The 22,743-nt window shown below is 58.2% G+C and overlaps 1 protein-coding gene across 3 annotated transcripts in view; it reads left to right on the forward strand.

The window, feature by feature from the left end:
* SHANK1 (SH3 and multiple ankyrin repeat domains 1) overlaps positions 1-22,344 on the forward strand; it is a 41,714-nt gene extending 19,370 nt beyond the window's left edge. For 2 of the 3 annotated variants that reach the window (XM_039244628.1, XM_039244641.1), the window contains 10 exons: positions 3,850-3,932; positions 4,143-4,267; positions 4,856-4,991; positions 5,275-5,355; positions 5,903-5,926; positions 6,132-6,200; positions 6,628-6,746; positions 14,183-14,279; positions 16,141-19,261; positions 21,411-22,344. In XM_039244628.1, the coding sequence (XP_039100559.1) occupies positions 3,850-3,932; positions 4,143-4,267; positions 4,856-4,991; positions 5,275-5,355; positions 5,903-5,926; positions 6,132-6,200; positions 6,628-6,746; positions 14,183-14,279; positions 16,141-19,261; positions 21,411-22,122 (4,567 nt within the window). In that variant the 3' untranslated portion in view covers positions 22,123-22,344. The remainder of the gene's footprint in view (positions 1-3,849; positions 3,933-4,142; positions 4,268-4,855; positions 4,992-5,274; positions 5,356-5,902; positions 5,927-6,131; positions 6,201-6,627; positions 6,747-14,182; positions 14,280-16,140; positions 19,262-21,410) is intronic. The other variant, XM_039244635.1, reaches the window with a different exon arrangement.
* Positions 22,345-22,743: the final 399 nt, after the last annotated feature.

Here is a 22,743-nt window from a genome sequence, read left to right on the forward strand (position 1 = left end):
GGGGGGGGGGGGGGGGGGGGGGGGGTGGAGGGGGACGGGGGTGCTGGAGCAGAGAGGGTGCGTGGGGAGTGTGGAGAAATGGGGTGAAGAGGGAATGCAGGATCTGCGAGGAGGATTTGGGGGTGGGGCTTCGAGGCAGCACCGGGAGAGCACGGAGAGGATGCAGGGAATATAAATGAAATGCAGCTGCAAGGACCAGGAGGCGGAAGGGTGTGTGAGAAAGTGAGTTGAGGATGCAGAAGTAGGAAGAGGCTTCCACGGAAGGGAATGCGGGGGACTGGGGAGTATGGGAGGAACCTGGGGTGCCGTAGGGGACACAGTGGGGTTGCCTCCTGACGGGTGAGAAAACCTGGGAAGGGTGAGGCCAGGGAGGGGGAGAGAGGTCACAGAGGTCTGCGGAGGACCCTTTGGGGATGGGGCTGGAGGGGGGAGGGATGACCCCCTGGCGTGTGATGAGGGCAGCGGAAGCGAGAGCTGAGGTGGGTGGCTTGGGGCAATGTGGAGCTTTCAGAGGGCGGAGGGCATGGAGGAGCAGGGAGCGAGGTGCAGCGAGGTGAAGGAGCACCCGCAGGAGCAGAGGGTGGGGAACATCGAGCTGAGGGAAACTTCTGGGCACTTGGGGCACTGGAGCAGGACGTGGTAGGGTGGGGGAAGCGTTGCATTGGCCAGAGACAGGGTGAGAAAGTCACGGGAGTGGGGAGAGAGAGTAGCATATACCGGACGGGGACGCTTGAGAGGGAGGGACTGGTGGGGTTGTGACGATCTGAAGGGGTCTGGACATTATTGGGATGTATGGGTGGCCCGTGAGGAATTCAGATCTTGGCTTTAACTCTTTTCCAGCTGGTGTGATCTTGAGCATGTTACTTCTCTGTGCCTCAGTTTCCTCATCAATAAAATGGGAACAGCAACAGTCAACCCCTCCCAGGAGTGTTGTGAGGCAACATGAATAAACAAATGTAAACTGCGTGGAATGGCATCTGGCATTCACCAATGGGTCAATAAATGTACTCATTGCTGTGCTATCGGCATAGCCTGGGATACATTTCCGGCACTGAATGGGGGGAATGCTCATGGCCAATTTGGGTCAGATGTATATGTGCTTGAGGTATTTGAGCGCAGCAGAGTGGAGGGCATTTTCTTCTGTGTTTTTGAGGATTACTCACTGCGTGACCTTAGGCAAGTTACTTAACCTTTCTGCGCCACTCTTTCCTTTCCTGTAAAGTGGAAATAGCACTTATGCCTACCTCAGAGGCTGGCTATGAGAGACACTTGAGTTATTTCCCTGTGAAGGGTTTCAGATACTCACTTGCATGTGGCCAGTGCCTCTTCCTGGGATATGGGAGTTTTATTGAATCATGTTGGGGGATGGGGTGTTTCGGGAACGCTTATGTCTGGAGTGTGAGGATCGATTCCTGGGGCCGGGGAAAGTTGTGGGACATGTAGGGTTTTGTACCATGAATGGAAGAAGAAGAAACGGCTGCCAGTGAGGGATGAAGGAAGGGCACTGGTGGCTGCTGGGGACCTGGAGACCAGAAGTGAATATGGAGGTCGCAAGGGCAGAAGGGCTCAGTGGAATTTATCAGACAGGGACAGAGGTGGGCGTCACACAGTGCATGGTCAGGAGCAAGGCAGCCCTGCCCTCTGAACCGATTTCTGCTGGCCTTGTCCTTGGCTCTTGCCTTCCGACTCCCCTTTCTTCCTCTCTCCTCCCTCACTCCTCCAAAACCTCTTCCCTCCTCTCTCCCCACACCGCTTCCACCCTGCTGCAAAGGTGACCTATCCCTGGCTAGAATATAAGATCAAGAAGAGCTGGTGGGTATGGTGTGGCGTGTTTTATGGGCCGTGGTGAACTTGGAGCTCGAGCAGTTGCTAGGTGGGTCTGCGTGTGCACACGTGCTGCTGCGCACACGAGATACAAGAGCGGGGGCGGGGACAGAGGCAGGGCCGGCAGACGCGCATGAGCAGAACGCTTGCTGTGGTACAGATGTATGGATGTGACAGTGACAGTGGAGGTCGTGGGGTCGTGAGAGTACACGGGGCGCTAGTGTGTAGGGGGAATGGCACCGAAATACAGTAGGAGCACGGCGGGTATTATTGGCGTGTGCTGGGATGTGTTCAGGGGGCGTGTTATGGGAATATACTGAGATCCAAGTGAGGGGGAGTTATTATTGGAGCATACTGGGGTGTGCGGGGGTGTTTCTGAAATCTACTGGAGTATCCGTGGAGGGCTGTTTTGCCGAATCTGTGAGAGTAGGTAATTGAAGAGCGCCGGGAGCACGCTTGGCTATTATTGGAGCGTGTTAGGGCTGGTGGATATTATTGGGATATACTGAGGGGTCTGCGTGTGTGCTGGATGGGTCTCAGACGGACCATGGGCCGCTCGGGGTGCAGCGGGGCGTGTGTTCTGGTGGATTGAGGGTGTTCTTGGGGCTCCTGAGGGCAGTGGGGCTGGAGGCAGGGTGTTTGGGTATTCCTGTTGTCTCCTGGGGTTCCTGGAATGGGATGGATATGTCATCTTGAGGCACTCAGCGGTGATGTCAAGGATTTGAGGCTGGGCAGCCCAGGCAGGTGTTGAGATACATGGGGTATGTTTGAGTTTCATTGAACTTTCCTGGGTATGTGAACGTTACCTAAATGTGCTGACAGGCTTTGGTGGCCTGGCAGTGGGGACTATCTGCGTATTCACGGGTCGTTTGCATTTTACTGGAATCTGTCCAGTGCATGAAGGAGATGCATTTGAGGTATAGCAGGGAATGGGTAAGTCATTGCTGTTCACTAGAATTCTCTGCAGTGATAGTAATGTTCTGTATCTGCACTGTCCTGCATGGTAACCACTGGCCACATGTGGCTACTGGGCACTTTGAAATGTGGCTAGTGAGACTGAAGAACTGAATTTCTCTATTTAACTTTTATATTTTAAAAAAATTTGTTTAAATGTTTTTACTTTATTTTGAGGGAGGGAGTGCACGAGCGGGAGCAGGGGCAGGGAGGGAGAGAGAATCCCAAGCAGGCTCTACACTGTCAGTGCAGAGCCTCACATGGGGTTTGATCTCATGGACCATGAGATCATGACTTGAGCCAAAATCAAGAGTCAGATGCTTAACCTACTGAGCCACACAGGCGTCCCTCTCAATTTAATTTTTAATTACTTTGCATATAAATAGGCACATAGATCTCACGGCCACCATATTGCACCGTGCTGAATAAGCACTGATAAGATATGCTTGGGTACCTGGGGAGGTATTACTGTAGTATATATATAGTCAAGGAGTTGGGAGGGGTGTCATGGAAGTACATGTGTCCTCTGGACCTAGTAACTTGACCATATATTACTATGTGCCCAGCACTGTGCTCAATACTATTTTGGTACTGAACTCCCAAAGCGACCTCGTCTGGTACGGCTTCTTATTATCTCACATTATAGATGAGGAAACCGAGGCCCGCCCAAAAGGTTAAAGTCTTAGGCTCAAGGTCACTGACAGGAAGTGGCTAGCAGGAGCTCAAAGCAGGCTGTCTGGTAATCTGGCGGATTACCTCCCCATCCCTCGCAATGTGGCGGCACGCAGTGGGCTTGGTAGCCGCTTGCTGAATGGATGGGTGGATGGAGGCACGGATGGATGAATGAGGAAAGACTGAGTGGGAGAGCCAGCAGCCCGGGCTCTGAGGGGGAGGCGTGTCAGGGCTGCTGCAAGCAGCAACAGTAGCGGAGTGGGTGAGGAAGATCCTAGGAGGGGGAATGAATGGTTCTGGAGCAGGGGCTCAGGTCACCGGGTTGCTGATGGAGCACGGACTCCGTGTCTCATAATCCCTTCTCCGCCCCCCCACCCCCCTACCCCACCCCCTTGCCAGCGATTACATCATTAAGGAGAAGACAGTCTTGCTGCAGAAGAAGGACAGTGAGGGGTTTGGGTTCGTGCTCCGGGGGGCCAAGGGTGAGTGCCGGCCGGGGAGGAGATGGGGGAAGGGCTCTCTGACCCAGGGGGATGGACAGGGGAAGGGACCCCAGCCCACCCACCGCCCCACCCCAGGGTGCCGGTCCTTCAGCTACGGTGAGGCCTCTGTGACTTGGGTCTGAGCCCCATCCCCTGCTCGGCCTCTCCACCCCCTCCCCTCCGACCCCGCCGGCTCCTCCCCATCTGCAGCGCAGACCCCCATCGAGGAGTTCACCCCCACCCCGGCCTTCCCGGCGCTGCAGTACCTGGAGTCCGTGGACGAGGGTGGCGTGGCATGGCGAGCTGGACTGCGGATGGGAGACTTCCTCATCGAGGTGAGTCCTGGGCTCCAGCCCCAGGGGCCTTCCTAAGTGCCAGCCTCAGCACACGCTCCACAGATACTGCCCTCCCCGCCGCCCCCACCGGGAACCCTGGTAATGAATCCCCAGGCCCCTCCTGATCCACACTAGGATCTGACTGCCCAATTGCAGACTCTCTTTCTGCACCAGGCCTTTCAGCCCCCCAACCCACCCCCCAGCCAGCCTCTGGTTTCTCCAATGGTTCAGGCCTCTCTGAAGCATCTCAAAAGAAAACAGAGCTGGCCCCCAGTGTGTACACGCATGCATGTGTGTGCACAAACACACACGCACGCAAACACACACACACTGCAAGAGGGGACAAGGAGGGAGAGAGGTGAATTGGGTGAGCCCAGCCCCTTAACCCTGGGGTCAGGAAAATTACCGGAAGAAGTGGGGCCTTGTAAGGGAAAGGGGTGGTGAGGGGAGTCAGCGGGAGGGAGGGAGGGAGGAATGATCAACAAAGCTACGGAGCAGGAAAAGCAGAAGGCCACTCAGCTGGGGACTCTGAAGCTAAAAGCATCCCTCCCCTCACCTCTGTGTGGTTGGGGGATATCTGTGCCACAGGTGAATGGGCAGAACGTGGTGAAGGTCGGCCACCGACAGGTGGTGAACATGATCCGCCAAGGGGGCAACACGCTGATGGTCAAGGTGGTGATGGTCACCAGGCAACCGGACATGGATGAGGCCGTCCATAAGAAAGGTGCTTCTCCCTCTCATTTGCATGGCCAGACCTGGGCACCCCACTGCCACCAGACTAAGATCCTCAGAAACCCTAATGGCCTAATGGTCCCATCCCCTGGCCTCCCCTTCCCCAAGGCTGCGTGCTTGTGACCTTTCTGGGGGGAAACCGAAGCAGGAAGGGCTCAGCATGCTGGTGACATCTATTCTCTGGTATCTGGGAGAACTGTAGCGGCGGTGGCAGTAGGGAGTCAGGGGCCTTCTGTCCATGGTACTGATGCCTCACGCCCACCATCACCTTCCAGCACCCCAGCAGGCCAAGCGGCTCCCGCCCCCAGCCATCTCTCTTCGTTCCAAGTCCATGACCTCGGAGCTGGAGGAGATGGGTGAGCTTGTAGGGCTGCTGGGTCCAGGCGCTGGGGAGGGAGAGGGGCAGAAGGGGGCTGAACCAGACCTTGAGTTTGTTAGTGTTGTTAGTGACAAGGGGTCCTCGTCCTCAACCTGTCCCCTAGTCCACGGGTCAGACTCTCTCTGGCCTGCGTGTGTGTCGCTGGGAAGGGGCGTCTGAGAGTCGACTTTCCTCTGTCCTCTGATATCTGTTTCTCTGTCGAGTCTCTCTCTGGGTCTGCACGTCCCTCCCTACGGGTCCCTATTTCCTTTCTGGCTTCTCTCCACCTGCCCCACCTCACGGCCACCCCCATTCTCTATCTCTTCCTCCACCAGCTTCCCCTCCCTCCCCCAACAGAAAGGAAGGCCAGCCCCTCCCCAGACAGGGCCGAGTGGACCTGGGGGGTCCCGTTTCCCCTCACAGGGGGCAGATCGGGCAGCCGACCACCCCTACCCTGAGGGAGGAGGGTGTTCCAGAGAGGGGGCCCCTCGCCTCCCCCTGAAGTCCTAACTCTTGGCTCCTCTACTGCCTCTCCCCCGGGCTAGTCTCCCCCTGGAAGAAGAAGAGTGGTGAGTGGGCACAGGACTGGCGGGGGGGCCTCCCCGTCCCCATCCCGCCGGCGGACTCGCCCTTCCCCGACCCGGGCCCTTCACTGCCCCACTCGCGCTTGCGCACGCCCGCTGGCAGCACCCGCTGGCCACGCCCACTGGCCGAGCCCGCTCCGCCGCGTCCCTGGGGGCGCCCCTGGACTTCATCCGCATCCTTTGCCCACAGAGTACGAGCAGCAGCCTCCGCCGGTGCCCAGCATGGAGAAAAAGCGGACCGTGTATCAGATGGCTCTCAGTAAGATGGCCCAGCCCGGCTCCCTGGGCTGCCCAGGACCCCTGGCCCCACGCTCCCCGGGGTGCGGGAGCCACTCCAACCCTCTTCCCGCCTGTGCACCCCTTGGCCACCTCCGAGCTGAGCTGATCACCTCACGCCCCAACCTTGCCCCAGCCATCAAGTATGAGCGCCCACTGTCGTAAGCCTCTCCCCCACTTCCTTCTGCTCCCCCTCCTCCACCTTCCCTCCTGGGAGGACTCCCCTCTTTGCGGCCCTCACCTCTTCCCACCGCCGGGTGCTCCCTTCTGGGCTAGAGACTGCCCGTGGGGATGGAGGCAGGGGTGCCCTTCTCCAGTTCATACGGAAAGTTGTCTGGCCTTCTGGCAGCTCTTTCTCTGCATGAGGCCAAAGCAAGCTTCATTTCAGTGCCTCTTCCGCCTCCCCTCAGACAAACTGGATGAAATTTTGGCGGCAGCTCAGCAGACCATCAGTGCAAGCGAGAGTCCTGGACCTGCTGGCCTTGCGTCACTGGGCAAACACCGGCCCAAAGGCTTCTTTGCCACCGAGGTAAGCTGCCTGGGCTGGGGGATGGGAGCATGGGAGCGTAGCGGCCAGGAGGCTGGGGGGTGGACACACCAACCCGAAGCCTCTGTGCTGCTCCTCGCAAACCCTCCCTGGCCCCGCTGTGTTTAATGTCGATCCTGGAGGGCCGCCACCCTTGCTGGGTCCCCTCCTTTCTCCCCACTCTGGGGGCTTCTTTCCTCCCTGCCCATCCTCTTCCTGATTCTCCTCCTAAATCCTGCTTCTTGTTTCCTCACGCCCTGCTCCTCACACACTCTCCCCTCCATGTCTGTCCCACTTCAAGAGTCTCAGGGAAGGCAAAATGATGCCCTGAATGACAGTCCTTGGCAGAGGCCCAGCACACGATAATAGCTGCTCAACAAGTGGGATTTATTCAAATATTAATTATCATCTCTGTCTCCACTCTGCTTTAGAGCATTGTGGGTGTGGATCATATTTTGGACACTGCATTTCACATGGATTATCTCATTCATTCCTAGGGTGGGTTATCAGCCCATTTACAGAGGGGGAGACTGAGGCTCAGAGAGGGAGACAGTATTTCAATCCAGGCAAGACAGGCAAGGGGATCCACCGTCCTGGCTCTTCTGGTGGGTCTGCTGGTCCCTCCCCTGGCTGGCTTGTCACTGGGCTGTGCCCCTTCATGGGGACGCACCAGCCCTGGTGGTGCCTCTTCCCACCCTCCAGCCTCTCCGCTAGAGCTCGCACACCACCCTTCCTCTCTCTCAGCGCTTCCTTCTTCTGTGCTCAGGCCCTGCCCTCTGACCCTGCCCTCTGAACCTCTCTGCCCATAGGCTGCACCCACCACTCAGTGGCCAAGGCGCAATTTACCCTAAAACCATTCTTTGGCTTTTGGGGAACCATGGACCCCCCCTTAGCAGGCTACTATGGTCCTCAGAATAATGCTTACAAACACAAAATACATAAGAAAACAAAAGAAGCCAATTACACTGATAATAGAGCTATCAAAATATTTTGTGAGTTTATTTATTTATTTTGAGGTGGGGGAAGGAGGCAGAGGGAGGGACGGGGAGAGAGAGAGAGAGAGAGAGAGAGAGGATCCCAAGCAGGCTCCACACTGTCAGCACACAGCCCGATGCGGGGCTTGAACTCATGAACCCTGAGATTGTGATCTGAGCCAAAACCAAGAGCTGGACGCTTAACCGACTGAGCCAGCCAGGTACCCCTCAAAATATTTTTGAAAGCAAAGTTTGTGGGGTGCCTGGCTGGCTCAATCGGTTAAGCGTGCAATTCTTGATCTCAGGGTCATGAGTTCAAGCCCCATGTTGGGCCTAGAGCTTACTTAAACACACACACGCACACACACACAGAGAGAGAGAGAAAAAAAGCAAAGCTTGTGATATAGTAATATCGATGCTTTTTTGTCAACACATTAGCCAGCAAGACCTCGTGATGGATCTTAACTCCTCTAGCGTAAAAGTCAGGAGGGGCATAAACACTATTTCAAGAAATCTGCAACCATGTGATGGGATATGGAAATCTCTGTGATTTCTATTGGGGATACGGTCACAGGGCCGGCCAAGACCAGCTTGGTTTGTTGCCTCCATCCCTCACTGAGGAAATGCGTCTTAGTTGAAAGATCATGAAACCAAAGATGTAATTTTTTTCCCAGTCCAAGTACACGGGTCCCCAGAAGTCTGTCCACAGACCCACCAAGGGTTAGACCATCTACTCTAGAAGACCTAGCACTTTGACAAGCGCCAAATGAAGTGCAGATTTTGTGCGTGGACTCCTAGAATTTCTTTCAGATTGAGAGGCAGAGGGCCCTGGGCCGCTTCTCAGGGCGTGGCAGAGAGCCAAGCATCCAGTAGGCCCTTACTTCTCCCCTGTCTTGAGTTTCTCAAGGAATTTGAAATCTCTGAGGCTGTTAGGATCATCTTCTGTGCCCACCTCCCCTGAAGGTCAGCACAGACTCAGAAGTGCTGAGCAGTAAGGCCAGGCAGACCTCTTTTCAAATCCTGACTTCCACTGACTTCCTGTGTTATTGAACCACACTACTTCGTTTCTCTGCATCTCAGTTTCCTGCTCTGTACAATGGGGCTAAAGCGAATCTTTCTGGTCTTTATAAGAGAATTTAATGAGATCAGCTCCTGGCACAGCAGGCTCTTAACAGAAGAGCCCTCTTAGGCCATAATATAAACTGAAGACCCCACGACGACTTACCAGTGAGCCTTGCATGTGCCCCCAGAGAGCCTACAACCGCATATCAGGTGCAGAGTCTCCAATAAATGGGGCGAATCCTGTTTTCATTTATTCAACAAACGCATGGAATATCCACCAAGTGCCAGGCAGCCAGCAAGCCCGCCCCTCACTGTGTGAAGCACAGTTACAGTTAGACAAGATCCCAGCCCTCACTGAATTCACCACCTAAGCTCCAGAGACACGCCCAGATGGGCCCAGACACGGGCCAGTAATAACACCAGCTGCCCACCTGCCCCCACCTCCTAGAAGTGAGGCTCGTAGGCACGCATCTGGGTCCTTGCGTGGCATGACCCTTCCCTCTGGATCCTAGAGGCCAGTGGTCATTTTCCCTGTTGGACTTCCCTTTTCCTCCTCTCCCTTCTAGGGTCTTCCCAAAGCCCTGCTTCTCATGTCGGGGACTCTCTTCTCCCCCATCTCTGTTTCTCACCCCCCCTCCCACCAGCCATCCTAACTTTTCTTATGCTTTAAGTCAGTGCAGGGGCCCCTTCCTGCGGCTTCTGTGTCTCCATGGCCTCTCTCAGTGTGTGGTCTTGTTTTCTTCCGTTTCTCTTCTGCTTCTCTTCTTCCATCCGTTCTAGCTTCTCTCCCCTCCTCACTGAGTCGCTTGGAGCCCTTTGCACTAGGCCGAGGGGTAAGCAAGGCAATATGGGGACCCTGTATTGCTCCGAGGCCTCTTCTATTGGGCCTGCATGACAGTAAATAAGAGCAAAATAGTGTACAAGATGCCACTGTTTGAAAACTTAAGAACTGGGAGACGTCAGCCCTCCCTGAAGGGCACTCCTCTGGATAAAACCTAAGGGGGAGGGGACGGTGGTACTGAGGGACCTGCCGATGCCAACGGTGGGATGCAGACCCCAGGCAGATCCACCGTAGGTCAAGGTGCCTCTTGGGCTGTCTCCTCCTAGGGTTCTGCTGTCTGTCCATCCGTCCTTCCCTCTGTGAGGCTTTGGCTCTCTCACTGACCCCAAGGGATAGCTTACCCCCCACCCTGCTACTGCCCTCCCTTCTGCCCGGTCTCTGTCTGGGTGCCAGCTTCAGCCTTTTTCTGGACTCAGCTTTTCCCTGATTATTTTGACCGTTCCTTTTGGCCGCATTCTCTCTCCCTCCTGGGGCATGCCTGACCCTCCCCGTCTCAGGGCCCCTCAGAACTGCCTCTCTTCCTGCTTTGTTGGGGCACTCTTTCTTGCCATCGTTGTCTCATTGTCCCTCCCGCCTCCCCAGCCACAGCTCTGAATCCCTATCTGCCTCTTTCTCCCCATCTCTCCGCCTTTGCCTGTCTCTGTATCTCTGTCTCCCTCTCCACGCTCTCCCCCCTCACCCCTTTCAGGGACTGTCTCCCTGGCGCACGCGTTTCTTAGCCCATCTTCAGCCTCCAGCCTGGGCACAGCAGGTCACACACTCTGCCCTTGAGGCACCAGACCCACCACCCACCAGGTGACAGAGGAGGAGGCTGGACCTCGGGCGAACTCTCTGGGGAGGAGTCAGCCCGCAGCCGGTGACGTCACGCGCACTCGGGCGCTCTGATTGGCTGCCCCCTCTGCACGGGAGGGGACGCTCCGCGTTCCACGTTGGAGGTCAGCCTGTCCCACCTTGAGTCAGTGTGGCCCTCAGTCAGTCAGTCCACACGCCTCCTCAGACCCTATGATGATTTCTCCGTCCGTCGGCCGTCTCCTGTGCCACTCTGACCCCTTTTATGTCAAGCTAATCCCTCCTCTTCCACTTACAAGTATCTTCTGTCTGTGTGCCAATCTGGCGCCTCTCCCTTCACCCTGCACTCTCTTCAGTCAAAGGCACCCCTCCCCTGTCTGTCATTGTGAACCCTCTCTTGTCACTCTGCCCCCCACCCCTCCCCACTCCCGTGCTTCCTGCCGGATGCTTCCCTCACCTCCCCCTTACCCCTTGCTCGCCCTCCCCAGCCCAGACTCTATTCAGTGTCCTCTCCAGAACTGCTTCTGCCCCCAGTGGTCCCCGCATCCTTTCTGACTGGGCGCTTCCTCCTACCCCCACCCCCACCATCTTATCATTTTGCACATATTTACTGAGCACTTGGTATGTGCTGGACCCACTGCATGGCCCTGGGGATGCAGGAGGAAGCCACTCCGAGCTACTCGTGTTAGAGAATTTACATTTGGGGGCAGGGGTTGGATTTCGCAGAACTGGGTTCGGCTGTGTGTAAGAGAAACCTCCAAATAGCAGTGGCTGACAGGTCATATCTCTGTGACATTAACAAAGTCTGGAGTAGGGAGTCCCAGGCAGGTAGGACAGCCGCCATGGTCATGAAGACCCAGGATCCTTCTCACTTTCTGCTCCACCAGCCTAGCCTTCTTGCCAACCATTAGGGCACCTCACAGTCCGAGATGGCTTCAGGGCTAGCTGTGGCACCAGCATTCCAGAAGGCAGGAACGAGGAAGAACGGAAAGGCAGGAAGGCAGAGGAGAGCACATTGCTGCTTCTGGGGTTACCTCTGAAGAGACCTCCCCAAAGAAACACACAACATTTCCACTCATGTGTCCGAGCAGGCCTTAGTTCTGTGGCCACCCTCAGCTGCGAGGGAGCCTGGGAAATGTAGTCTCAATAAGTGCTAAAGGAGATTTTTAAAAAGTTTTGTAATGTTTCATTTATTTTTGAGAGAGACAAAGCGCAAGTGGGGGGTGGGGCAGAGAGAAAGGCAGACAGAATCTGAAGCAGCCTCCAGGCTCTGAGCTGTCAGCACAGAACCCAACGTGGGGCTCAAACCCACGAACTGTGAGATCATGACTCGAGCCAAAGTTGGATGCTTAACTGACTGAGCCACCCAGGCGCCCCTGGGGTTTTCTTACCAAAGAAGAAGAGTAGAATGGGGATCGGGTAGGCTCTGTGCCCAGGGAGACAGACAATAAACAAAAAAGCAAATAATTATAATAATTCTACACTGGGGTAAGTGGGTGCAGAATAACAAAAGGAAACCTCTCCAGAGAGGAGACGTCTGAAACTAATAGATCCTGTCCATTATCACTCTCTACAACCTGACTGACCTCCCCTCCCACCCCTCGACACCCCCGCTCACCCAGTGAGCACAGTGAGAGGGCAGCTCAGGTGCACCCCATGAAGATCTAGAGCAGTGGCTGTCCTGTCTGCTAGAACTTTCTGCGTTGAAGGAACTGTCCTACTTCTGCGCTGTCCAGTATGGCGGCCGCCAGCCATGGTGACGATGGAACGTTTGAAATGTGACCAGCATGAGTGGAGGAAAGGAATGGTTAATTATAAGTTATTTTAATTAATTAAAATTTACATACAAAAGGATGGCGGCTACTGTAATGGGCAGGGTAGGTTTAGAGGAAGGGAGAGGCCAGATGGGGGGGGGGACTATAATGACAAGTTTCCCCAAGCAGAGCAGGGGGGAAGGATGTTTCCGGCAGAGGGAACAGCATATGCTGAGGCTCTGAAGTGAGAAACACAGGAAATTCAGAGGTAGGGGGGAGTACTTAGAGGAAGGGGGCTGGAAGGAGTGTGAAGGGAGGTGACTGTAGGGACTTCATCTGAAAAGGGTTTCCTTTCTCCGCACTTCTGGTCTCAAAGACAGAGACGAGAGACATGGGGTCACCCGGCCGCAAGAAGGGAGCCCGTGCTTGATGGTGGCCCATTCTCCTTGAGTTACTGTTCGTTTGACACAGCCTTGTGGAACCTCAGATCCTGTTTGGGGACTGGGGACCCCTCAGACAGGCTGTGCTAGGACTTCCGTGGGGCTGTGGCATTTTTGCCTTCATAAGCTCCTTCCCCCGCCCCCCCCCAGGGGCAAAAAACTTTGAAAATCTGTATTTTATGGTTGTCTTGGTGCTGAGATGAATATTACCATCCAGGCTGGATTCTATTCATTTTTCTCCCCCTCGGGTTTTAAAGGAAATTGAAATATTTTCCCTGATTGTATCCTGGGCCCTAGATTCTGTACCTGTGGTGCCTTATGGGAGCTGACATTCTAGCTAGGCGGTGGGGGGTGGGGGGGGGACGGAAAGTAAGCAAGTAAACAAATCCTTTCAGACGGGGATAAATGCCAGAAGGACAACAGGACAGGAAAGCTCAGTGGACAGGGACTGGGTAGGGACACTTGAACGGAGGATATAAAGATGGAAAGGAACGTGTGGCAATGGGGAGGAAACCGTTGCGGAGAGAAAAACCCAGGACTTGCAAGTGTGCCAAGCGGGGATGGACTTTGGGAGGAGCAGGCCACGTGGCCATGGTGGGAGCAGAGGCAGGAGATGCAAGGTCGGGCCAGAGTGTCCTGGGTACCTGGGTCTCCTACAGTCGAAGCCTGAGCTCGGGATTCCCGCACCCCCAGCATCCTAAGGGGGAAAACTGCAAGGGAGTGAGGGAGACACGATGGGCTGTGGAGGTCAGCAAACCCGGTCCCCGCTGGAGTCCCCTTGGGCCCGATCCCTGCGAGAGCGTTGGAGCGTGCGTCGCACAGTGGAGTCAGTCGTGCCTTGGACCTCCGTGTCAGACAGCCCTTGGCCGCAGGCTGCTCCCAGCAGTAGGGGGACGTAGCTACTTGGGCTTGTCAGCTCCTTTGGAGGAGGGTGAGATTTCAGAGCAAGGGGCAGCGGAGAGAGACGGGGCAGCTGGGGATGGGGATGGTCATGGCATCCCAGCGGTGGGGGGGGGGGGAGGATCTGGGCGCGCACCAGCAGTGCCTACCACTGAGTCTTGTAGACCAGAGCGGGGAATTCCGACCCCCTCCTGACTGATGCAGAGGGGCTGCCGGAGGATTTTAAGGGCAATGACATGACGTGGATTTCTTTTTGAAAGATCTCTCTGCGTCTTGCGTGGAAAGCAGACCAGAACGAGGTGGTGGGACATGGGTGGCAGCAGGGTGACAAAGGAAGAGGCTACTGCAGCGCTTTTAGTCAAGGAGCGGCCGGGACTTGGACTTGGGGGAGGGGGTTGGCAGCAGGAATGGAGAAAAGACCCCGATTCGTGATTGGTACGAGAAACAGAGTAAACAGGGTGGACTGAGAATCTGCTTTCTTTTCCTTTCTTTCTCCGCACTGCCCCAACTCAGAAACCCTTCCCTTTGCCAGAATTCTCTTTTGCCCCCTCCATGCCTCTCACCCCCCCCGCAGAGGCTTGGAGAAGGCATGGGGGCTAGCTGTGTGGTGAAGCCGTGAGTCCTCATGCGCAGACTGATCTTTCTCTGTTGTCTTTCCTCCCCGACTGCCGCCCCAAAGTCAAGCTTCGATCCGCACCACCGCTCCCAGCCAAGCTATGAACGTCCTTCTTACCTGCCTCCAGGACCTGGGCTTATGCTCCGGCAAAAATCTATCGGTATGTCACCCGAAGCGTGGGTGTAATGGGTGCTAGCCGGGAGGGGGAGGGGGAGGCTTGGGAGGGTGATACTCTATGGGAGAAAAGGATGGGGCTTTGAAATGGCAGAGAGCTCAGGTTTTGTTGTTTGGGCAAATCTGCATTTGAATCCTGGCTTTTGTCCATCCTAGCTGTGTGATCTGGGGCAGGTAGCTTCACCTCTCTGGGCCTTGGGTTCTGCATCTAGAAAATGGGCACGTTATTGTTCCTGCCTGGATGCAGTGAGTCGAAGCTCCCACCACAGACACAGACTGGTTTCTTCTCTCTTATATCTGACTTCCTCCATCCATCCGTCCATCCATCCATCCATCCATCCATCCATCCTCCAAATGTTTATTGACCACCTACCATATGTCCTAGACTGCTGGGGATATATGGCAATGAACAAAACGGACCAAAAGGTCCTGCCCTCATGGAGTTTTCCTTCCATCAGAGGAAGAAGGCAGACAGTAGATTATAAGGTTAAGAAACAAGACAATTACATAGTATGTTGACAGTGTTAAGTTCTGTTTGTGTATGTGGTGGGGGTGGGGCACGTAGAATAAGACAGATCAGGAGTTCTGGGAGGCAGGTTTGAGCTAAAACATGGAAATGAGGGGCGCCTGGGTGGCTCAGTCAGTTGAGCATCTGACTTCAGCTCAGGTCATGATCTCACGGTTCGTGAGTTCGAGCCCCGCATCAGGCTCTGTGCTGACCATGTGGAGCCTGCTTCAGATCCTCAGTCCTCCTCTATCTGGCCCCCATGTGCTCTCCCCCCTAAAATAGATAAACATTAAAAAAATCTTTAAAACATGGAAATGAAGGGGAGAGCCATGTGGGTATATGGCAGTAAGGCATTCCAGGTAATGGGACAAAGGTCCCAGGTAGGAGTGAGCCACCATTTGCTCTGATGGGGGAGACTATGGGGTCAGAGGAGATCGGGAGTACACTTGGAGGCCTGCTAAGTGTCAGATGCCAGTGGGACATCCAAGTGGATGTGGCAGTTAGTTACAGGAGCCTGGAGCTCGGGGGAGAGGACTGAGCCCCAGGGCAGACACAGGAGTCTTCCGCAGAGACAGAGTGAATGATGCAGGACTCAGCAGCTTGAGATCACACCAGGGGAGAGAGTAGTCAGAGGGGAGAACACGGTCACAGCCTGAGCCCTGACTGTGATAAGTAGGCAGAAGACTTTACTTTTCCCATCACTCAGTCCTTTTGCTAATTGGGTCGAGCTTTTCTCCTCCTTCCAGTGTCCACAGTCCACCCGTGTGAGTCTTGCATCTGTATCTCATCATTTACCTAATTTCGATTTACCTGTAAATCCCCCCAGCACTGCTTACCTCTAAACCGGCTCTCTCGTGAACGTTAGCTTCACCCTAAGTAGTTCTGTTTGTGAAATCACAGGTTTGATGTGCTAATTGCCATTTTATCTCTGCGTATACATGAAAAGAAATCTACACCGATACGCTTGAACATGGGATCTCTTCCCCACCCACCCCCACCCCCCGCTCCAGCCACTTTTGCTCACCCCCAGCCACCACTAGCATATTATGTACCTTTGTGCCAATTAGAGAAAGGCGCCCCCTCCTGGCACGGGGAGGAAGTTCAGCTGAATTTCGCTCTGCCTCCCCGCGCTCCCTCTGCTGGTTGCTGGCCGAGTGGATTTATCACACCTGGGGAAGCTCTGGACTAATCCATGTGTGAGGTTCTTAGCATATGCTTGCTGAGTGTCGTTGTATTTATTATTATTATTATTAATTGTTTCATTACTATTGTAGTCCTATGGGATAGGGGAGGAGGGAGACCCCTCCACCACTCTCCTGGATCCACTGTATCTTCCCAGGGGCTGCAGAAGATGATAGACCCTACCTGGCACCCCCAGCCATGAAATTCAGCCGCAGCCTGTCTGTGCCTGGCTCGGAGGACATCCCTCCGCCGCCCACCACGTCCCCACCGGAGCCCCCCTACAGCACACCTCCGGCCCCCTCCTCCTCTGGCCGCCTCACCCCATCCCCCAGAGGAGGGCCCTTCAACCCCAGTTCGGGTGGCCCCCTCCCCTCCTCTTCCCCTGCATCCTTTGATGGGCCCTCCCCTCCCGACACGCGCGTAGGAGGCCGTGAGAAGAGCCTGTACCACAGCGGGCCCCTGCCCCCTGCCCACCACCACCCGCCCCACCACCACCACCATCACGCCCCGCCCCCCCAGCCTCACCACCACCACGCCCACCCCCCACATCCCCCGGAGATGGAGACGGGCGGCTCTCCCGACGACCCCCCGCCCCGACTGGCCCTGGGGCCCCAGCCCAGCCTGCGCGGCTGGCGGGGCGGCGGGCCCAGCCCCACCCCGGGGGCCCCGTCCCCGTCGCACCACGGCAGCGGGGGCGGAGGCATCGGCTCCTCGCAGGCCCCGGCCCTGCGCTACTTCCAGCTGCCCCCCCGGGCGGCCAGCGCGGCCATGTACGTGCCAGCCCGCTCGGGCCGCGGGCGCAAGGGGCCCCTGGTCAAGCAGACCAAAGTCGAAGGCGAGCCCCAGAAGGGCGGCGGCCTCCCTCCCGCCCCCTCGCCGACGTCGCCGGCGTCCCCGCAGCCGCCGCCGGCCGCGGCCGCGCCCTCGGAGAAGAATTCCATCCCCATCCCCACCATCATCATCAAGGCTCCGTCCACCAGTAGCAGCGGCCGAAGCAGCCAGGGCAGCAGCACCGAGGCGGAGCCCCCGACCCAGCCCGAGGCCGGGAGCGGCGGCGGCGGCGGCGGCGGCGGCGGCGGCTCCTCCGCGCCAAGCCCCGCCCCGGCCATGTCGCCGGTGCCGCCGTCGCCCTCGCCGGTGCCCACCCCCACCTCGCCCAGCGGCCCGGCCACCCTCGACTTCACCAGCCAGTTCGGAGCGGCCCTGGTGGGCGCGGCTCGCAGGGAAGGCGGTTGGCAGAACGAAGCCCGCCGGCGGTCCACGCTCTTCCTCTCCACTGACGCGGGGGACGAGGACGGCGGCGACGGCGGGCTGGGCCCCGGGGCGCCCCCCGGCCCCCGGCTGCGCCACTCCAAGTCCATCGATGAAGGCATGTTCTCCGCCGAGCCTTACCTCCGGCTGGAGTCCGCGGGCGCGGGGAGCGGCGGCGGCTACGGAGGCTACGGGGCCGCGGGCCGAGCCTACGGGGGCAGCGGGGGCAGCAGCGCCTTCACCAGCTTCCTGCCGCCCCGCCCCCTGGTTCACCCGCTGACCGGCAAGGCCCTCGACCCAGCCTCCCCGCTCGGGCTGGCCCTGGCCGCCCGGGAGCGGGCGCTGAAGGAGTCCTCGGAGGGCGGGGCGCCCCCCCAGCCCCCTCCAAGGCCCCCATCGCCCCGCTACGAGGCCCCGCCGCCCACCCCGCACCACCATTCGCCCCACGCCCACCACGAGCCCGTGCTGCGTCTCTGGGGGGCCTCACCACCGGACCCCGCCCGCCGGGAGCTGGGGTACCGGGCAGGGCTGGGCAGCCAGGAGAAGTCCCTTCCGGCCAGCCCTCCAGCTGCCCGACGCTCCTTGCTGCACCGCTTGCCCCCCACAGCTCCCGGGGTCGGGCCGCTCCTCCTGCAGCTGGGGCCGGAGCCCCCCACCCCCCACCCCGGGGTGAGCAAGGCGTGGAGGTCGGGGGCCCCCGAGGAGCCGGAACGGCTGCCCCTCCACGTGCGGTTCCTCGAGAACTGCCAGCCCAGAGCCAGCGGCGCGGGCGGAAGGGGGCCCCCCTCGGAGGACGGGCCGGGGGTTCCGCCTCCCAGCCCGCGCCGGTCCGCGCCCCCCTCGCCGACCTCCCCGCGGGGCGGCGAGGAGAACGGGCTCCCCCTGCTGGTCTTGCCGCCCCCCGCTCCCTCGGTGGATGTGGAAGACGGCGAATTCCTGTTTGTGGAACCGCTGCCCCCGCCTCTGGAGTTCTCCAACAGCTTCGAGAAGCCAGAGTCGCCCCTCACACCGGGGCCCCCCCACCCGCTGCCGGACCCCCCCACCCCGACCACCCCGTTGCCCCCCGCGCCACCGCCCGCCGTTGCCGCGGCGCCTCCCACCCTGGACTCCACGGCGTCCAGCCTGACTTCCTATGACAGTGAGGTGGCCACGCTGACCCAGGGGGCCCCCGTGGCTCCCGGGGACCCCCCTCCGCCAGGCCCACCGGCCCCGGCCGCCCCTGCTCCCCCCGCCCCACAGCCTGGCCCCGACCCGCCGCCCGGCACAGATTCTGGCATCGAGGAGGTGGACAGTCGGAGCAGCAGTGACCACCCTCTGGAGACCATCAGCAGCGCGTCCACGCTGAGCAGCCTTTCTGCCGAAGGCGGTGGCAGCGCCGGGGGCGGCGGCGGCGGCGGCGGCGGGGCCGGTGTGGCCAGTGGGCCGGAGCTCCTGGACACGTATGTGGCCTACCTGGACGGCCAGGCCTTCGGGGGGAGTGGTGCTCCCGGGCCACCGTACCCCCCGCAGCTCATGACTCCTTCCAAGCTCCGGGGCCGGGCTCTGGGGACCAGTGGAGGCCTGCGGCCCGGCCCTAGTGGGGGACTCCGGGACCCGGTCACTCCCACCAGCCCCACTGTCTCCGTGTCGGGGGCTGGAACGGATGGGCTGCTGGCCCTGAGCGGTTGCACAGGACCCTCGACGGCGGGTATGGCCGGGGGTCCAGTGGCTATAGAGCCAGAAGGCCCACCAGTGCCCTTGCCATCGGCCTCCTCTCTGCCTCGGAAGCTGCTGCCCTGGGAGGAGGGCCCGGGCCCACCGCCACCACCCCTGCCCGGGCCCTTGGCCCAGCCTCAGGCCTCGGCCTTGGCCACAGTAAAAGCCAGCATCATCAGTGAACTCAGCTCCAAGCTTCAGCAATTTGGGGGCTCCTCGGCAGCCGGTGGCGCTCTGCCCTGGGCCCGGGGAGGCAGCGGGGGAAGCGGGGACAGCCACCACGGGGGACCCAGCTACGTCCCTGAGAGGACCTCTTCCCTGCAGAGGCAGAGGTGAGCGGGGGTGGGGCCGGTGGTTGGTGACAGAGGCCAGAGGGGCCAATGCTGTGGGCGGCAGGGCCTGCCTTCCCCCATAGCTGTGTCCTTTGAGGGTCCCCGGTGGCAGAGAGAACACAGAAGCCAGGCTGGCTTGCAGAAGTCTATCCTCAGAGAAGCATGCCTTCACAGATACTTTATCTCAGTAGCTTTTGTGGTCTCTTCCCATCACCATGGCAACCCACATCCCATGATGAACAAAAAAAGTTATTAACAAAAGAGACTGGAGCCCGACTTGCCGACGTCTCGCTTCCTTGGTGGGTTGTCAGTTCTGACAGTGCCTGAAATCTCCGAGTCCCTCGAACCCTGTGTGGCTCAAGATAAGATGCTTTTAGGGGGAAGCGAGTTGGGAGTGTGGTCCTAGAGCCAGGCTTTTGGGGCTTTGACCTCAGCCCTGGACTTCTTGCTGGGTGACCTTAGGCAAAGGAATCCACCCCTCTGTAGAAGGGGAACAGCAGCATACCCCCACCTAAAAGGGTTTTTGAGACGATTACGTGTGGGCCGTTGTTAGAACACCAGATGGGGGGGGGAGGGGCTGCTCACCAGAGCCCAGCACGTGTAGATGGACAGATGAATGCGGATCGTGCGGAATTTTCCCCAAGCAGCTAGCTTAGCTAGGATCACCACGAAGTTCGAGCTCATTCAAGACCTTCTAGTCTTAGGGAAAGAAGAGTCACATTCCTGACTTGGGCACATGGAGAATGTGAGGAAAGGGTTCTTTTTTTTTTTTTTTTTAATATTTTTCTTTATTTCTAGGAGGGAGAGAGAGAGAGAGACAGCGTGAGCAGGGGAAGGTCAGAGAGAGAGGGAGACATAGACTCTGAAACAGACTCCAGGCTCTGAGCTGTCAGTCAGCACAGAGCCCGACGCGGGGCTCGAACCCACGAACCGCGAGATCATGACCTAAGCGAAAGTCGGACGCTTAACCGACTAAGCCACCCAGGCGCCCCAGAGGAGAGGGTTCTTAATCTGACCCTTGCCCTTGTCCATCTGCAGAGCTCACTCTACCTCTTGAGGGTCCGACACCCTTTTGGTGATATTTGAATGTGGTTTTATCAGGCCTCTGAGATCTCAAGGCAATCTGTTGATTATTTTTAAGGATTCCGGGTAGAGGAGAGGACGCTCTCTTTAGTCGACAGATGCATCAGTGATATATCACCTACTATGTGCTGGGTGCCGTTCTGGGTGACAGGGACCCCATAGTGGACAAGACAGGTGAAGCCTTGCCCTCGCAGAACTTGTTTCACGAGGCAGGGGATGGGGGATGGTTAGAGAAGGCCTCTCAAATCAGCAGCTAGAAGAACAGAAACTGGAGAAGAGGAGGGAGCAGATCACGTGGCTACCTGGGGTGGGGGCGGGGGAGGAAGTGAGCTAGGCCAGTTCAAAGGCCCTGAGGCAGGACTGTCCCCAAAGGGAGTGAAAGGGATGAGGGGAACCTTTTCCTCCCCTTGTTTCTTCTCTCTTTCATCTCCCTCTCCTCATCTCTCCCTCCCCTTTCTCTGTCCCCTGTCCCCTTCCATCTCTCTCCCCTGAACGCTCACCTTCTTTTCGTTCCCTCTCACCGTCTCCCTGTCTTCCACTCTGCTGTGACTGGCCATACCCCAAAAGGCAGTATAGAGTAGTGGTTAAGAGCTCAGACTTTGGTGCCATATAACTGGGCTCTGCCACTTCCTGGCTGTGTGTCCTTAGGCAAGTTATTTAACCTCTCTGTGCTGTTGATAATAATAGTAACCTGCATCAGGGTTGTCCTGGGGAATAAACTGAGGTGCGATATGTAAAGCACTTAGAACAATGCCTGGCACACGTGAGCATCAGTAAGTGGTGGCGATTATTATTATTATCACTTAATGTCTCTTTTTCTTTCATCTCTCTTGACTGTCACCCTCTCCCTGACCTCTTGTTCTTCTCTCCCTTCATTTGTGTCCTGCTACCTGTCTTGCCTCCTCACTCCTCCGATCTCTTCCCATCTCTCTTCTCGATCTCTCTACCCTGCCTCCGGGGTCTCTTCTCCTCTCCCCTGTGTCTTGACCTCTGCCTCTTTCTCACCCCACCGCTGCCTGCCCTCCGAACCCCCTTCCTCCGCCCCTGCCCCTTTGTCACATTCCAGACTCTCGGAAGACTCCCAGCCCCCGCTCCTCTCCAAACCCGTCAGCAGCCTGTTTCAGAACTGGCCCAAACCACCTCTGCCGCCGCTCCCCACGGGATCTGGGGTCTCCCCTTCAGCCGCTGCAGCTCCGGGGGCCGCGTCGCCCTCAGCCTCCTCCACGTCCACCCGCCACCTCCAGGGCGTGGAGTTCGAGATGCGGCCGCCTCTGCTCCGCCGGGCTCCCAGCCCCTCACTGCTGCCCGCCTCGGAGCACAAGGTCAGCCCTGCGCCCAGGCCCTCGTCCCTGCCCATCCTGCCTTCTGGACCCTTGTACCCGGGCCTCTTTGACATCCGTGGCTCCCCAACCGGAGGGGCAGGAGGCTCCGCTGACCCTTTCGCCCCTGTCTTTGTGCCACCGCACCCCGGGATGTCCGGCGGGCTGGGTGGAGCCTTGTCAGGGGCCTCCCGCTCCCTCTCACCAACCCGCCTGCTTTCGCTGCCCCCGGACAAGCCCTTCGGCGCTAAACCTCTGGGGTTCTGGACCAAGTTCGACGTGGCTGACTGGCTCGAGTGGCTGGGCTTGGCTGAGCACCGAGCGCAGTTCCTGGACCACGAGATCGATGGCTCCCATCTGCCCGCCTTGACCAAGGAGGATTACGTCGATCTGGGTGTGACCAGGGTGGGCCACCGCATGAACATCGACCGGGCTCTCAAATTTTTCCTGGAGAGGTGATGGCTGGCCTGGACGGACCAGCCCGTCCACAGAACCCTTGAGCCTACCGGCCTCTTGGCCTCTGACCCCTGACCGTCATTCTCTCCCCCTGGGCCAGGAACTCTGCTAGAACTGCGCCCTGCCCTCGTCTCCCAAGGCCGGAGGTCACCAGGTGGCCAGATCCCCGGCCAGACATTTGCACCTCACAGGAGGGGGCAGCTGACACAAGACTGTGTGTGAAGCAGGGAGGGGGGGGGAGGGGGGGTGGTGATGGAGGAAATCGCAGAGGGGGATGGAGAAGGAGGGAAGGGTTGGTTCCGGGGAGGGGGAACAGACAGAGCCATAGAGGGTCAGCCCTGAGCCTGATTGGATGGGGTTTGTCCCCGGCCGCAGGGGAAGGGGGTGCCCTCAGATTCCACCACCTGCCGCTCCTCTAACAACCCTTCCCCCCCTCTCCAGGCCCCTGGGCTCTCCCCACCCTCCCCTCTCCCCAGCACACACAGCAGCCCCCCCCCCGGCCTCTTGCACGCCCCTTTGCACGCCTGCTTGCCTCTCTCCTCTCCCCAGGCTACAATTTTGCACAAATTCGCCCTCTCACTGTCTTGCACACTCCGCCTTCGCTTCTGGCTCGCGAGGCCCTCT

Source organism: Hyaena hyaena, unplaced genomic scaffold (genome assembly GCF_003009895.1).
Source record: "Hyaena hyaena isolate Hyena2069 unplaced genomic scaffold, ASM300989v1 scaffold_9, whole genome shotgun sequence".
Classification (NCBI taxonomy): Eukaryota; Metazoa; Chordata; class Mammalia; order Carnivora; family Hyaenidae; genus Hyaena; species Hyaena hyaena.